At 32.4% G+C, this 17,133-nt stretch overlaps 1 protein-coding gene across 2 annotated transcripts in view; it reads right to left on the bottom strand.

The window, feature by feature from the left end:
* Rpn2 (Regulatory particle non-ATPase 2) overlaps positions 1–17,133 on the bottom strand; it is a 492,767-nt gene that overhangs the window by 357,002 nt on the left and 118,632 nt on the right. For both annotated transcript variants that reach the window (XM_089592351.1, XM_089592352.1), the window contains exon 6: positions 12,933–13,159. In XM_089592351.1, the coding sequence (XP_089448477.1) occupies positions 12,933–13,159 (227 nt within the window). The remainder of the gene's footprint in view (positions 1–12,932; positions 13,160–17,133) is intronic.

Here is a 17,133-nt window from a genome sequence, read left to right as displayed (position 1 = left end):
TTGCGAGCTCAAGGCCAGTGCGTGTTGACATATTGTGTTATTCAACTTGACTCTTTTTTTTCTACATTTTTCGCTTTTATATATTTTAATAGTTCATTGCTTTAAGACTATAGACATTATTTCTTTTCTCCTGTATTATTTTGACCTTTACTATTTTTGTGAATATCAACTGTGATTTTTCTTGGCCTTTGAGTGACATTAAAAGTTGTTATTTTATGCTGTTTAATTTTATTGTGTTTTATTGTGTCTTCCCAATCACCCTATCTGAGCCTAGTGTGTGCTCACGCATACGCCTCGAACAATTATACATGGAATGCATCTCCTTCAGATTTTCAACGTCGCAAGCAAGACAAAACGTTTGAAAATTTGGTTAAATTTTTTTTTTTTTTCGTGATGAAAATTTCAATTGACAATAACAACTTTTTCGTTTCATTACCTGTGTAATTTTTACTATCATTTATTACTATTGGTTAAAATGTACTAAAGAAAAAAAATTTAGGACTACAGGTCAGTTCGTTTTCTAAATATAGCTAAGACCCATACTCTCCAGTGACCCACTAACCCATACGGCCACGGTCTTCCCTACATGTCATGTACAGAAACTGAATAAACTAAATTGCATCACTTCGTATACGAACGAATATAAGTTACTTAACGTAACATGAAGTCTTAACAAACCTCTAAACATTGGTTATTTTATTAACGAAACACTTAGCACTACTTTTATTATTATTATTATTATTATAATTATTATAATAATTATTATTATTATTATAAATATTATTATTATTATGAATATTATTATTATTACTACTATCGCAGAAAAGTTGGCGCTTGGAGCGCATAAAGATCAGTCCCACTAGTGTGTTTATAGTTTTTGACCTCACCCTCTGCACACTTTTTAATGTAATCTTTACATATTTTAATTTAGGTAAAAAGTAAATATTAACCAGTAATATCTTTGCGTGCTGGTTTGTACTAAATTAGAGTTACTCTGAATGTTTATCACGTATTGCTGCTTTAATATTATTTGAAATTATGCAAGCGTCTTAACTGTAATCAAGGATACGTCACCCTTTATAAATTATCACACAATTATTTTAATGGTCGAGTTGAAAAATCGTCAACCGCATTTCGTTGGAGCATATTACTTGAAAGTCACTAGTAGTATCCTCGATTGAAACACGATTACGTGATATAAAATAATAATTAAATCCAAATTTTGTAGTTAACTTTGTAGAAAATTAGATAAACTTTTGTTCTAATGTTTTTATATAATGCAGTAAGATTTTAACACTGTACATACATGATTTCTTGAGGGTCAGTGCAAAAGCGTACGATCAGTAAAAGCTTATCAAAGAGTGAGAATAAAAACTCTAAAAATGTCAGATGTTTGTTTGAGCAACGTTTCGTTGGTCTTAACGCCAACCTTATCAGGCTCACTTTATTAACAGTTAATTTTTCTCAAACCAAAATTTTGGACCAAGAACTGAATAGATAAAAAAGATTAATATCCGAAATGCTATGCATACACTGTACTTAACACACAATAAATAGAAAAAAGGACCTCTTCTTTATCACTAATAAATATTAAGGTTTTATGTGTAATCTTACTTAATTCTACATTGTAGATATGTACATATACTATCTATATTTATCAGAAGCGTACATTTATAGTTTATATTTATACACGTATGTACGCTCATGTTGGACACTTACGTTTTTCGTTCAAGTTGACCAACAGTCTATACCGATCGCTATAACGATATAGACATGAGTAACCATTTAATTTTTAAAAATATTTATGTTTTAATTCCATATTTAACTATTTGCATATGTTTTATTGAATTTATTTGTATACGTATGTGTGAATGTACTTGTTAAACAATATTTGTAAATAGTGGTCCTATAATACAATTTATGACAATTCTTTGTTTTTTTTGTTAATAAAGTGAGCCAAATGAAGTTGGCGTTAAGGCCAACGAAACATTGCTCAAACAAACATCTGACATTTTTGGAGTTCTTTTTCTCACTCCTTCATAAGCTCTTACTAGTCACGTGCTTGTGCACTGACCGTCAAAAAATCATGGGAACAACTGAGAGCAGAACTACATGTTCAACAAAAAAAAAAAAAAAAAAAAAAAAAAAAAAAAAAAAAAAAAAAAAAAAAAAAAAAAAACTGATCTTACATATTAGCATCGATACTTTCATGTTTCACAAACCACAAAACAAACCTCTCCATAATCTTCTACTAACTTATTTTCAAAAATGTATCTGTTATTGCTAAAACTTTTTCAATTCGCGGTGTTAATCGACAAGTAGCACCGCCCTGATGGTTGGAAGCTCAACCAATTCTACTACTAATAAATAGTTCAAACTATAGACACGCGAATAGAGTCAAAACATGAATTAAGTATTTCATAAGTTTATTAAATTTATTTAATTATGTACATGAAGGATCCCGTAAATACGTTGAAGGACAAAATGTTATTGTAGCTTATTGTTCTTAACCAACTGGTTCTGGAGGAAGCTGTAAGCAAATTGTAGGTGCCTTAGTACATTTTTAAGGTATATAGGTTATAAAATGTGAACAGTATCTGACCCTGAAGGACATCAATTTTCACATAAGATATACCATACATTTTAATCAAATTACTTCAAAAGTGGTTGTCTTTCCTGAAATATTTCCTCTGCCAACTAATGTTGAAATAGAGAGTTTTTGATTATGTTATACGCCTTGATCTAATTATCTTCGAAAATACTATTATTATTTGGTATAGTATAAAAAATAATTTTATTTACACTTAAACAATTATCACAGCCAGACACACTACAAGGAAAGCGCTAGGCGCTTTGCTTATTTATTTTAAGACGAAAAAAATTGGTGCTTTTGCTTACTACTTTTCGCCGCCAATACCGTTTAAACTACGTACTTAGTAGTAGAATTGGTTTAACTTCTAACCATCAGGGCGGTGCTACTTGTTGCTTAACACCAAGAATATTATATGATTTTGAAAAGTATTTAAAAAAAACTATTCTTTTAAAGTGTTTACTATTAAAAAAAGCACAGACAAAATGTGTAATAATGTCAGATACCCAAAAGCGTTACACAAGATAAGTATAAGCGTAATAAATTATTCATGTAAACTTGTAACTCTTGCATCAGTTTATACACTGAATAACACCTACAAACCAAAGTTTTTCTTACCTCTAGAGATGTTATATGCTCTCATTATGGATGGAAAAAGGGCACTAACCACTCCCTCCCAGCAGGTTACACTGGAACGTGATAACCGACTACCAGATAAAGACTGAATACATCGAATAGCACTTAATAATATCCTTATTAAATCATAAAATTACAGTATTTTCATTAAAGACGACAAAAAAAACACTACTTTGAAATTTAGAATTTACAAATAACCAACATTCGAATAATAGGTAAGCTTTGTTTTTAACAGCAAATCGTAATTTTGTTTTTTAAATTTGTAAAGGAGATAAAAAAATAGGACAGCCTAAAAATAAGGGGGTTGAGAAGAGGTTGAGAGAGAGAGAGAGCAACCACGTATTTAACCCAATTAAAATAACAGAGAAGTAACAATAATTTTATCTTATTTTAAGGGTGAATGAAAGGGAGGGGGTTAAGAGCAATGTGTGGAATGACCTTCCAAAATCACTTTATAATGAAGGAAAATATATATTGCGGTATCTAAGGATAATGATGTCTTGAAGCTTGCACGTCTAGATCCGAGACAAGGTGCGAAGCCAAGTGACGCGAGCTAGCGGCGCGGCGTTAGCGCCATTGCACACGGAAAAGAGCCCGCAAAAACGAGACAAACGGCTGGAAAGAGCTAACAAAGGATGGTCGTGGAGTACGAGCCAAGAAAGTAGCTCATTCGACTTATCCCGTTGAAAACTCCTTTAGCCACTGTCACTGGATCAGAGGTGTCTAGGAAGTTAAGAGATACCTACCTGGCTATCATCTAGTACTGCCCTGTGTACATACCCTCACGGGTTAGTACACTTTAATATAAAAAAAGTACTGCGGTTCGGAAATTTCAACTATTGTTAGTAGTCAAGGACGTGTAGCCAAGAATAGGCAGAGTTAGCTGAGTACTTACGTGATTCCTCGCTAACGGGACAATAAAACCTATACGGTAGTCCCACAGATGTACTATACTATATTTTGTGCATGCATATTCTTTGAATTTTCCTTACGTTGTACTCTGGGCTAGTTGTAATACCGTGCACATTAGTGTGAGTTTCCACTGATTTTGCGATGTATCTTATGATTGAAATTTTTTTTTTATTTATGAACATTCTTATTATTTTGATTCACTTTGTTAAATGACGCTTTTGTTAAGATAAGTTACCTAATCCACACATCTTTTTTAGTCTAGTTAAATAAAAAGACACGAGTATCCAACGGATTGCAATTTTGCACGTTTGAAGGGTGTGTTGGTTCGTATTTTTTGTTTTGATGCCATTCTAAGATGCAAAAACTGTTAAATAAGATTCACCGATCACGTTACCGTTGTAAAAAGCTTAAATAATGACTCATCGATTAATTCTTTTTCAAATTAATGCACATTAGTGCTCAGTACAATATACTACTAAATACCGAGCCAAAAATCTGTGGCGTTTATTATGTTAATATCAGATTTATTTGATAAGAGTTGTAAGTAAAGTTGATTATCGATCTATACAAAAGGTATTTATGATATTCATCGAACTAAGGCATAAAGACGCTGGAAACATTCTCAATCTTCCTTGATAAATACGTTTAGTTATTGATTCTTAATCACCTCTGTATCGTTTTATTTGTAATGCTCCTCGTCATATCATAAAATTTGATTAGTATTATACTTTAACCATACCATGACGATTTGCATCATAAACGCATGGTTCTTAAGTGTGGGTACATTACGCTGGCATATTTCTCGAATACCCAACTACTTGCTCAGAAACAATGCAATTTATATATGTGCGTGTGTATGTGTGTTTTTAATAGGTAACTGATAAATTATGCGGACTGTCCCTATAAGTACGACTCTGTCGTTATAATGACGCTTGTAATTTTTTCTTGATAATCTCCGCAAAAGACATTTTTTCCTTACTCAAACCCGTCCTAAAATGAAGCGAAATTCCTTCAACTTTTCTGCTACATTAGCATAATCAAATTTTAGTTAGCCCCGTTCACCCCTCTCGCAACCTATCACATTTTTGTGCACCCCTTGCCTTCCCTCAAAGAAGACAAAATAAGCTTTGTTCGTTTTCCCCTTTCACCCCCCTCTCTCACTCCCTTTAATTTTAAAGCTCTAACTCCATCACATTTTTTTTGTCCCCCATCTCACTACACAAAAGTACAAAATCATTTTAATTTTTTAGCTTCCTTGCGCCCTCCTCAGTACCTCCACTAAATAAAAAAAGATGCCTTTTAATTTCCCATAAAATTAACACACTTCAATTTTCGTTAGCAAACTAAAAATACATTGGTTTATCTCTCCTTGCCAACCTGTAAACCTACCATCCCCAAAATTTTCATTTTGATTAAATAGCTTATTGTCCTCCTTTAGTCCAAAAAAAGTAGCAAAATTTCCTTTACTTTCATTCTGTGTATTTTTCCACACTGCATATGAGGCAAATAGACAAGCACATTGACGTTTCTTAGGTTGTAGTTACATAGACAGTTCTACTAAATAATTGCAATATACTTATATGATTAACATAATAAACAGTTAGGTAATAATATCTTATATAACGGTAAAACTATAACAACCGTTGAGGTCTTTATTAATTAGTCTTCTTGTGAGCCTGTTTAAAAATGACCAGAAAATTTATATTACAACTATAATATTTATTCATGTACGAAAACATTCTCTGTGTGTTTGTGTAAGCATTTAATATATATTAGGCATTTCACGTCAACTGTCCTAGCGTGATCCACGAGCACTAAAACATGTACTTTTCAACTCACGATTGCGGTATTATAAATAACTGAGAAAAAATAATGGAAACATAGGATCGACGTGTTTTTTCCACAGCTTTTCGGTAATGCAGTCGGTTTTTTGAAAAAATGACGATTTTACCTAGAAAAAATACTAAATGTGTTATTTCTCAAAAACGGCATTTTTAATATTTTTTTAACCATCGCCAATCGAAAGAACAGGATTTCTTACGTCGGTATGGCGATTTCAACAAAGTACTTTTTTTATTTTAGCGAGATATTAAATGACAAAGTTGGGTGCAACGACACAGCGGCAGCGGCTGTTCGACTCTCGCAATTTATATATATATATCACCAAGCGAACATGGTTAGGTTGCGCTATTTTTATTCGACTTTTAATACACAGCAAAAGAAATAATTAAATAAATGATTGTGTTATTTCAATGAGTTTCCATTAAAAAAGAATAAACCAAAATCGAATTTAAAAAAACAAAAGTATTGAAAATAGTATTTATCAACCAAAAACTGACAGGGCGATAAAATAAACTATTAACATCGTTTATTATTACATAGAAATAAATTATTTACACCGTTCGATAACTCTGTAATTATATTTCTCACATAATGTTAACAATAGTCACTTAGTTTTTTCTTCGGTAATATACATTTTTTCTTTTAATACTCGTCACTTGAAGATTTTCTTTCTTCACTTTAGGAAAATTTTGGTATTTTGTGGCTAAAAATGTATTTTTAAGCATAAAATAATTATTATCAACGGGAATGATTGCGTGATGATTTCATGTCTCTGGGATAGCTTTGCATTTTTCAAACCTACTTTTTAAAAATAATGAAGTTGCTTTATAATCTGATTTCACACTAAAAAAAAAATTTAGTTTCTTTGCAGTGACTTTTTGCCCAATCGTAAAAAGCTTTAGCAGAGGTAATGTGCTTTTCCGACGTCAATTGCAAACTTGCTCTTCTCGCACCTCGTTTTAAGTTTGCTCCAATGCCATTACAAGCACCTTTGCCATGTGCAGTGGCAAAGAAATGCCATTTAGCTGCTATAACGAAATCTGTTTCGCGGTATAAAAGATTTTGGAAATTACTTTTGTTTTTAAAATGTTGGCCAGCTCCATCGGTGAAGTAAAAAATTTTATTCGGACTAAAATTCTTTTTTAAATAATTGACAATAATTTTTTTGATACTTATACGCGGCTATGGTATCATGTGCTAAATTATCAAAAATAATGGCAATACTTCTGTTTTACTTTATCTCCTTCTTTATGATAAATAACTATCGTAAATACAGTTGCCTGATTCTTGTTCCAGTGAAACGATTGGGTCGAGTTTTGCTCAACGAACGCGTAGTTCTCCGCGAAATCACAACACACGATAAATTGGCCATCTTCCAAGTTACTTTTGAGGTTTTGAAAATACTGTGATTGTTTATTTGAAAAATAATCATGGGTTTTCAACTTCGTTCACTTTTCACACAGTAAAGCAGTGAATTCGTGAGCATTTAGCGTTTGTAATGCTATATCACACCGATCAGTTTTAAACGAGTTCTGGAATTTTACTTCACAAATATCATTGTTATTAAATACTTGAATTAAATGATTTTTCAATTGAGATGAATTCGGGCAATCAAGACAGTCTCCCGTGTAGCATTCATATGACGGATTATCGCATCCTAGGGCTGCAGTGCAATCATGGTAGTTGTTTAATTGTAATTTGCTAAATTTTGTTAATTTAGATACATCAGCCCCTTCCAAAATCAATTCAACATTTTCATGATGTACGCTGACACAAACCATAGCGTTCCATTGCTTCCAGCTAGAATGCAGTGGACGGGTCGAAGCAAAGTAAGTTTAGTAAAACCGATCTCGATATTTTCGTGTTCTTTTTTAAACTGTAAAAATAAATCATTTAAATCGCCAAGTAATAACCTTTTTTGTACGTGAATCCTTTTACCATCTTCTTGTTTCACCGAAATTAAATCCTTGAAGCCAGGCATAAGTCAACTAACATCATCACGTACATAACAATTTTTAACTAAATTTTCCGTTTCGAGAGGAAGTACTTTTTCGTTTATTTTTGGGAGCTGTTAATATGCCGCTTTCAGATGGTCAAGTTGTAGCTTGCCTTGCTTCTCGTTCTGTACAGTTAAATTCTCTTATCATGTCATTACGGCTCCAGAATTTCGGAGACAGAGAAGTGACAAAATTATTACACCTCTACTACTTGAAATAGCAAACTTTTCTTTGATTTGATCAAAGACAGCGACACCAGCTTTATGATAGCTTTTATCGCAAGTTGCTTCAAATTTTGCTTTTTTGTTCTGGGGACGGGAATCAGAATTTTGTGGTTTCAATTTGTAAATTTGAAATCTGCACTTTGTACAAATTTTTGATCCATCACCAACAGCAGGGTATGTCTCTCAAAAATCAGTTGGAAAGTTTAACAAATTCTTGAATACACTGCTGTGATTGAACAACCCCAAAGAATTACAGCATCGAGACGAGAAAGCCATTGTCAAAGCAAGCAAGAAGCATACGATTTTTCAATTCAGTAGACACGACGACGTACTTTAATTTTACCCAAAGTTAGGCCTCACCAACGTAAAAAGAATCGAATTAAAATATTATCAACTATCTAAAAAATATCCTTCATAAGCGTTGTAGCAAAATAACGTTCGGCAAGTAAAATCATTAGGTCACATGTCATCTTGTGCGTGCATAATAACGTATTTGGTTATCAGTTAATGGAACCTCGAAAACGAGAAATAAATTTAATACACAGCTTAAATACTGCTCCATTTAAGATAAACTATCTATCTGTCAATTCTTTTTAACTTATGTGTCAAAAAAAAAATTTTATTTATAAATACACTTAACAAGAAAAGTATGCGATCCAACCGTCCATCGAAACGTCGAATCAAAACAGCGCAACCTAACCATGTTCGCTTGGCGATATATATATAGCATACTATCGCGCGAGTCGAGCAGCCGCTGCCACTGTGTCGTTGCGCCCAACTTTGTCATTTAATATCTCGCTAAAATGAAAAAATTACTCTCTTGAAATCGCCATACCGACGTAAAAAATCCTGTTCTTTCGATTGGCGATGGTTAAAAAAATATTAAAAATGCCGTTTTTGAGATTTTTGACATTTTGTGTTTTTTCTAGGTTAAATCGTCATTTTTTCAAAAAACCGATTGCATCACCGAAAAGCTGAGGGAAAAACACGTCGATCCTATGTTTTCATTACTTTTTCTCAGTTACTTACAAAACCGCAATCACGAGTTGAAAAGTACATGTTTTGGTGCTCGCGGATCGCGGTAGGACAGTTGACGTGAAATTCCTTATATGATATTATTAAATCGATAACTGTATATTAATACGAAATCTTTTTATGTAAGGGCCCTTTTTATAGTCACGTGAAAAGTTTTTCTTCACGTGATAGTTAAAAAAGATGTTACAAAAATGTACATAAAAAAAATTAGTAATGTAAAAAATACTTCTTATCAATAAAGGTTATTTAAGTATTTTGAACTGTTAATTGATGTAATTTAATTCTCAAGTTATTAGAATATCTTACAAACTACTTTTTTAATGTGAAGGTATGGTTTAGTTACGGAGGGTTGCCGTAAACAGCGCCTGAGGGGGCATATAAATGTACATAACAGGTGGCCTATGCAAAATAAAGAAACTGCAGGATTTTTCTGTAGACAGTACCTGAATTATTCTGATTTTACATTACATTTAATTTTCATAGAGTTTTGTAAGTGTGTAAGAAACGTTACCAACAATACGTTTTTTAGTTCGGGGGACTGGCATCACCATTGATTGAATGTTGCTTGGTTCCACAAACATAAATGCATTCTCAGCCTGCATTAATCAAATTATACAAGTATTGCAGTTATTTCCATCTGCTTACTTATACCACTAGAACCTAACTGCATTAAACTACATTACGTGAGTGGTGACATCAGCAAACTCACTGCCATTCCCATTTTAAAATACAATAATTTTAAAAACAAATAAAACTTAAAAAAAAAGTATCAAACCCAGAATGACAAAATTTTACAAATACATCCTTATCCTACAACATTAAAGATATAAAATGCAGTACTAAAATAAGTAATGATACATAGACATACTTTACTCAATTCCATTAATTTGTACGCCATGCAATAAGGGAGTATGTACGTAAATATATATTGTGACATTATTTGACTCTCTGGCAGAACATCACTCCCCAAGTATTTCTGAGAAACGCCGTAGTTTCGCCAATTTTGTCAGATTCACTTTAACAAATTTTATTTGCCTACTTAACAATCAACCGTATTATCTATGAAGGCTTCGTAAAGAAAATATGCAAAAAGTACTATTTTTATGCATAATATAAATTTTTTTATTGCTCTATTAAGGCAGTTCATTACGATGAATTTTATTTTGCAGTGAGTGTTCAATATTATGTCTTGTGTATTATGCATAAGCAAAGAATCTTCAAAACCTAGTTGATTAAAAAAATTTGCTTTCTACCTTTGTACCTTTCAAATGCGATAAAACTACGGCTTGGACATTTAATACTTTTATCTTATTTTTTCGCTAAACAGTCTTTGATATCAAAGGTTTCGTTAGACAGTGAATTACTTTTAACTATTACATTATCACATTATTATAAGTCCTGTTGTGGTGTACGGAGCTGATCTTTGTACTATTTAAAAGATGTATGGATGTGCTAACTGCTTCGCTTTTTTATTTACGAAATATCTATTTCGGTAAATATCTAGAATTATGCATAGTGCAGGCTGCTTTTCCGATTGGTCTGTTCTTCCTTTTAGCTTTCTCAGCTTCCACGCCCACTATTAACTGGTCTCTTGATAGTTAACGTTATTTGAGCTTTTAATAATGAGGTAACGCATTTGTTAAACAATAAGAATTTGACATAAGTGACGAGAAAAAGCAAGACCTACGGTAAATGTACCAAATACTTGGCTACCTCCATAGGCCAATTTTCACCGTATCGTGTCTGATGCTCACTACAAGACTCATCTATGTATCAGAGGTTTCATGCAGATAAAAGTACTGGACTGCACTGAAACCCTCACGTCAGCAGTGCGATATGATTCTCTGCGAATGCTATTGGCCCACGCCACTTTCCACGATTGGAAAATAACTACCTACAACGTCAAGTCTACGTTTTTATACGGTGATCTGGAACAAGAGATTCTCATGAAGTTACCAAAAGGTGTGTGCGTATGCGAAAGAGTTCTGGTATGAGTAAAAAACTATGTTATGTGTGCAACGATGCGAGTAAGTTTAAAAGTGAAATAGAGTGCAAATTCAAAAAATCACTATACGGGCTCAAGCAAGTGCCTCATTGCTGAAATGTAGAATTAAAGCTTTTTGTGCGCCTCTTTAATTTTGAGAAAAGTGATGCCAACAACTATATTGTTACTGGCAAGAGCAATGATTATACAGAGTACTTAGCCCTATTTGTTGATGATGGGATTTGAGTTTATAAGTCAACAAAAATGTTCAAATGTATTTAACTGCGTAATAGTTAGAAAATATTTTCCACACACCTTTTCCGCACACTATGTGGGAAAATCCATGTTCCACACTAATATCAGTGTGGAGAACACTTATTTTCTGCACACTATTGCGAAAAAATTTTTTTAATAACTGTAGGTGACTCTAGCTATTTTGCTGGCTTAGAAACTAATTTTTATATGTGACTGCTGATGCTGCTATACGTTTGCAAACGGTAGATAGGAGTGCTTATAATAAGCTACGATCACCTTATCGAAAAGCTATAGGCTCCCTTAGTTATTATGCCATGGCTACAAGACCCAATATTGCCCAAATAGTTAACTTCCTCAATAGATTTCGAACTGCATATGACAACAGCTAGTGGTAGGCGATTAAGCGAATCTTGGCTTATTTGATGGGTACAGTGAACCTGTGCTTGTATAATTTGTAGGGTATTCTGATTTAGACTTTGCCGGTTGCCTAAATACCAGAAGATGAATCAGCGACTATATTTTTATAACGGCTGGAACTGCAATTCTGTGGAGTTTAAGACACTAAAAGTCGGAGTAGTTTGCTGCCAACACAGCTACCTACAAGTCAATGTGGCTCAAAAAATTGCTACAAAATCTTGAATATCAATGTAATTCAGTATCTTACTGCACGTTGACAATGAAAAAACTATACATTTAACAACAAATTTAATCTATCATCGTAAAACGACGCGCATTGATGTATAATACAATTTTATCAAAGAAAGAAAGCAATGTGGCGATACACATATAGAATATAATCCATCAAAAAAGTAAAAAGCTCTTATCAGTTCGTTAGTGTGGGACGTACCTCTACATGTGTAATCAACAATTTATAAAGCTTTTTTGTATCATTAGTGCTTCATCCCAAACAATAATATCAGTCTCAAATTTTTTTAAATCTCATTTTTTATTTCCAATTCAGCTGAATTTAGAAACTTGTTGCGGTGGGATGGTGTTATTCCTTCAAAAAATACTGGATACACTGGAATTACGTTGCACTGAAGATAAGCTTAATCTGTATTTAAATTATTTTCACAGCTACAAATGTATTTACAATGCGCACAGCTGCATATGGTTGGTCTGTTGGTCACTATTTTTTCAAAGTGCATTCATATAACGTTTTTTTCATTTATTATGCGTAACAATACCATAATTACCAGGGATTTTAAGTTTATTTGCATGATTATTTGTAAAATTTAATTGGGGGGTTAGCAGGGAGTACGCAAATGGGTGGAGCCTCACTAGTATGTATATAAATATTTTCTACAGCTAAAAAATATCGAGAAAAATAAAAAGCAATTATCTAATGCACGCTTACTATTTTTTTCTCACACTATGCTAAAATTAACAGAATTAAATTTTTTCACAAACAATCAGAATTTATTACGTTGACATACAATAAGTAGTTTATTGCTTACCTCAAAAACTGATCACTCGTTGTGCCTGAATGCATAAACGCATTAGCAATAACAGTTGCAGTGTGGCAAATAGATACTCTTATAGCATCTTTCGTATTTTTTAAGATAAGCATATCAGTATGATTACTCCTGATCAGAAATTGTAAATGCAAATCAATGGTTATTTCACCTCCCAAGATCTTTGACAACGCATCAATTCTTTTCTGTTGTTCTTTTTCTTCAGAATTCTGAAAATAAAATTTAATACATATTCATACGATCATAATAAAGTAAAATACTATTATCAAATATGAAGAGCACTTTACACTTTCAGTGAGAATTGTAGTCAAATTCGAAATAGTTATTTACGTAACAAGTGCGGAAAAGACGATTTCCCGCACGAGTCTATCACACGAGTGCGGGAAAACGTCCCACACAAGTTGCGTACAAGTTTTTTCGCAGTAAGTGTGCGGAAAATAGGTGTTTTCCGCACTGATGTAAGTGTGAAAAATCGATTTTCCCACATAGTGTGCGGAAAACCTTTGCCGCACACTATGCGAAAAATATTTACAGAACACCTTTTCCGCACACTATGTGGGGAAATCGATTTTTCACACTAATATCAGTGCAGAAAACACCTATTTCCCGCACACTATTGCGAAATAGTAGTTTTCCTACGAGTTTGAAAAGTCTCTGTTTGCGAACCGAGAGGTTTACGGCCCGAGCCGAAGGCGAGGGACGTAACGAGGTTCGTAAACGAGACTTTTCGAACGAGTTCCGGAAAACTGCTTTTTCGCCCGAGGAAGTAGCAGCCTCCTAAAACCACCCGAGGGCGGAAAAATATTATATTAGAGATATTTTTTTGACTAACAAATGAATAAATAAAATTTGAACCTTCGATTCGAAGAGCTTATCTAAGCGTTAATGTATCAATAAATGTTAAATTATTTAATCAATATTCAACAAAAAGTGATATATACCATAGGTTGTTCCTTCACCATGAGAACATATTAAATTCGATATTTGCGTAAATAATTTTCAAGTCAAAAAATAATTTAGATTAGGTTAATAACACTTTTTAAATAATCAAGTAAGTAAAGAGTAAAAAATAAACAAGACGGAAGACAAATAAGGAATTCAGTAAATGCAATTTTTTTCCTGATTCAAGTAACGTAGTATATAACTGAATTTTCACTAATCTAATAATAATTAAAAGATGGTTGTATAAGTAACCAAGACTACTTCTACATAACGAACACACAGTAAATAATCTAATCAACTATTTAGATACTCTTAATAACTTTGATATGAAGTATACATTAAAGTTATTCTAAACACAAATGCTTGACCCTGCTAAGTAAGAATCATAGAATCATTATGTTTTCATTTTAACCCTCGAATAGCTAATTTGCATACCAAATGCTATAAAAAAAAGTATCATAGCATAGATTCTAATTCTTAGAGGCCATAAATGCTTCAAAAATTTTTTATATAATATTCACTGAATTACAGCTGGAATGTGGTGAAACATTGTTGATATATAAGATATACATAAATGCATATATAATTAATAAAATAGAATAATGTTTCTAAATATAACGAGCTATGAACTAAATGTTATTAATAGTATTATTATTAATACGAAAAAGAGAAAAATTAAATTGATCGTCAGTTATATACTTATTTTGTTTCTGTCCTTTTACAATTTCTGTTAATTCTCACAAATTTAATGTTGCGTAAGTACATTGTGCATTAAGTTTACATTTTTTTCGTCTAAATCGTTAATTAGAACAGGTTGGTGGTTATGTTCAACGACGACTATAAGATTCATAATGTATTTCTTCAATAAATAGCCAGTTTCCTCTGAAAATATTCAATATGTGACACTTTTTGTCTTGTGATGATATTGGATAGAAGTGTTTAAGTATAAGTTTTGCGGATTTTTAAATTCGATCATCGTTTATAGTTCTATCGTAATCATTATCTATTGCTAAATGCTGTATCATTTGTACTACTTTATCGTGTTGTCCTTTTGTAAGGGTATTGATGATAATTTATGTAAAAATTAATAAACGGCGCTCATTTTAATACTAAAGGACTGTCTTGAATCGTGCGGCACCAAAGAATGGCTGAAAGTTAGTTTTCAATAAAATAAACACAGTAACTCATCTTTATTCCGTATTACTTTCAAATTCAAAAATTTTCATTTCATTCAATCGTAAATTTAATGCCCGGTTTCAAACTGCTTTCATCATCAAAAAATTTTTTTATAGTTCTCTTTATTCCTCTTCAAACGCAGATAACATAATCAGCGTACTATATCCCCAATCGATTATGTTTCCTACTAAGGGTTGAAGTTGAAAATTGAATTCTTTACAAATGACATAAATATTCAAATATTTCACCAAGGGGAAAAAGCCTTTTAGCAAACCATTCAGTTATTTCTAAAATTAATTTTAGAAATTAGACTTACTAAGACTTGAGTATTTTATTAAGTTTTTTTGCAAGTCAGTATCTAGGTGCACTAGTACAGGAAAAAATGGATCTCACCTGTATATCTTCTTAATTTACTTTTTGTCAAGTGTATTACCTTTAGCCGTAGGATTTACTACAGTTAACATGCATTTATTGTTATCCTTTAGTTTACTTTGCAGTTTTTTATGACATATGTAGTAGCTTTTTTAAAAGTTACAAAAGGATCAGAACTTAAAAATTTCAATGTATCATTGTAAATTTGGGCTTTTAATTTCCTAATAAAGTCAATTTCTGTTAAAATTGTAACCGTAAAGCAAGATGTGTGATTTGTACTTAATTTTTTTTTCGTTCTCGATTAATACCTTGATACATGCATGCCTCAATAATAATTAGGTGTTATTCTCTTATTCATTATGAGCTAAATCTGCATTCAAAAGAGAAATAAAATTCTTAGAGTTTTGAATATTAGGACAATATTTCAAACCTTTACTCGAAATAATTGTCTCTTTATGTGTCAGATTTCAGAGAAATTTATTTATTTCAGAGAAATCCGTTCTTCAAGAAGGTTTCTCCAAAAGTTTATCTCGTTGAGCACTGTACAAGAGCTAAATATTAAATTAACTCACAGAACCGCTCCAGAAAAACCATCTCAACTCTTCTGGTAGGATGAAATCAAATCTAATAAAGTATTCAAAGGAATCACAAACAAAACTTGGATTGCTATTTTGTTCGTGGTTTATTAAAAAAAATCAGAAGTAAAATTTCATTTTAATTTATTAAATTTATATACTTTTTTATTACTAAAACATCCAGACTTATAGCCAATCCCTGCATTTCTGATAAAGAATTTCCAATGAGATTAAAATTCAGCACTTTAAACGGATCTAGAGGGTTAAAAAACGAAAAAATGCCTTAGAAGGTATCATAAAATTGATGCTACTCTTTCAAGTAGGGGGAGACTGGGTACGGTTGTGCCAATATTTACTTGATAGCCCGTAGCTTTAAAAATATGATACTTCGTGGGATGAAAATTGCTGGGCATGATAATATGAAGACTCCTCTATGTGTGTACTAAAATTATATAGGTACAGCCGTTCACACGTACGAGCTGTTAATATATATATGTCACAACCAACCACACCACAGGGGCGATGCCTGGGGACGGTTGTGACAGGTTAAAAAAAAACATTAAAACCGTTTTAAATCACTTTTATCGTACCTTATGTTTAAAAGAATGTAACAGCACCTCCTTTTTAGAAAATTTAACATTGATTTTTAATTAAAGGCATAAAATTTGGAACATTTTTTGTCTTATATTTACTTTTGAACAGTATCATTTATTATTACAGATATTATATACCTAAACTATATATCCGCACAACGTAGTAAATATTTTGACAACCACTGCTCTTGCTCCTTAGAAAAGACTTTGTTGTGAGCAACGCAATCTATATTGATGCTGTCTCCGTTAATGCCATTCGCATTGACTGCATCACGTTTACGAAGGTATCGCAATAATGCAATGTGATTTACTTGATGCATTTCTGCAGCTTTTCGCGTACATAAATCCCCTGCTTTGTATTATTGTAGGCCTTTCAACATAACGCGCACCTCTTTCCATTCTCCTAGGACGTTTACGAGGCATCTGAAAAGAAATAAACTAATTTTACTTATGTCACAACCGTACCTACCGCACTCATTTGAAACAAAAAAAAACTACCATGTAAACACAACATAGCTTACTTCA

Source organism: Copidosoma floridanum, unplaced genomic scaffold, assembly GCF_036245765.1.
Source record: "Copidosoma floridanum isolate Cflo_tuat_1 unplaced genomic scaffold, Cflo_Japanese_pri ptg000016l, whole genome shotgun sequence".
NCBI classification, from domain to species: Eukaryota; Metazoa; Arthropoda; class Insecta; order Hymenoptera; family Encyrtidae; genus Copidosoma; species Copidosoma floridanum.
The sequence above is the reverse complement of the archived record's forward strand: the minus strand, read 5'-3'. Positions and strand labels throughout refer to the sequence as shown.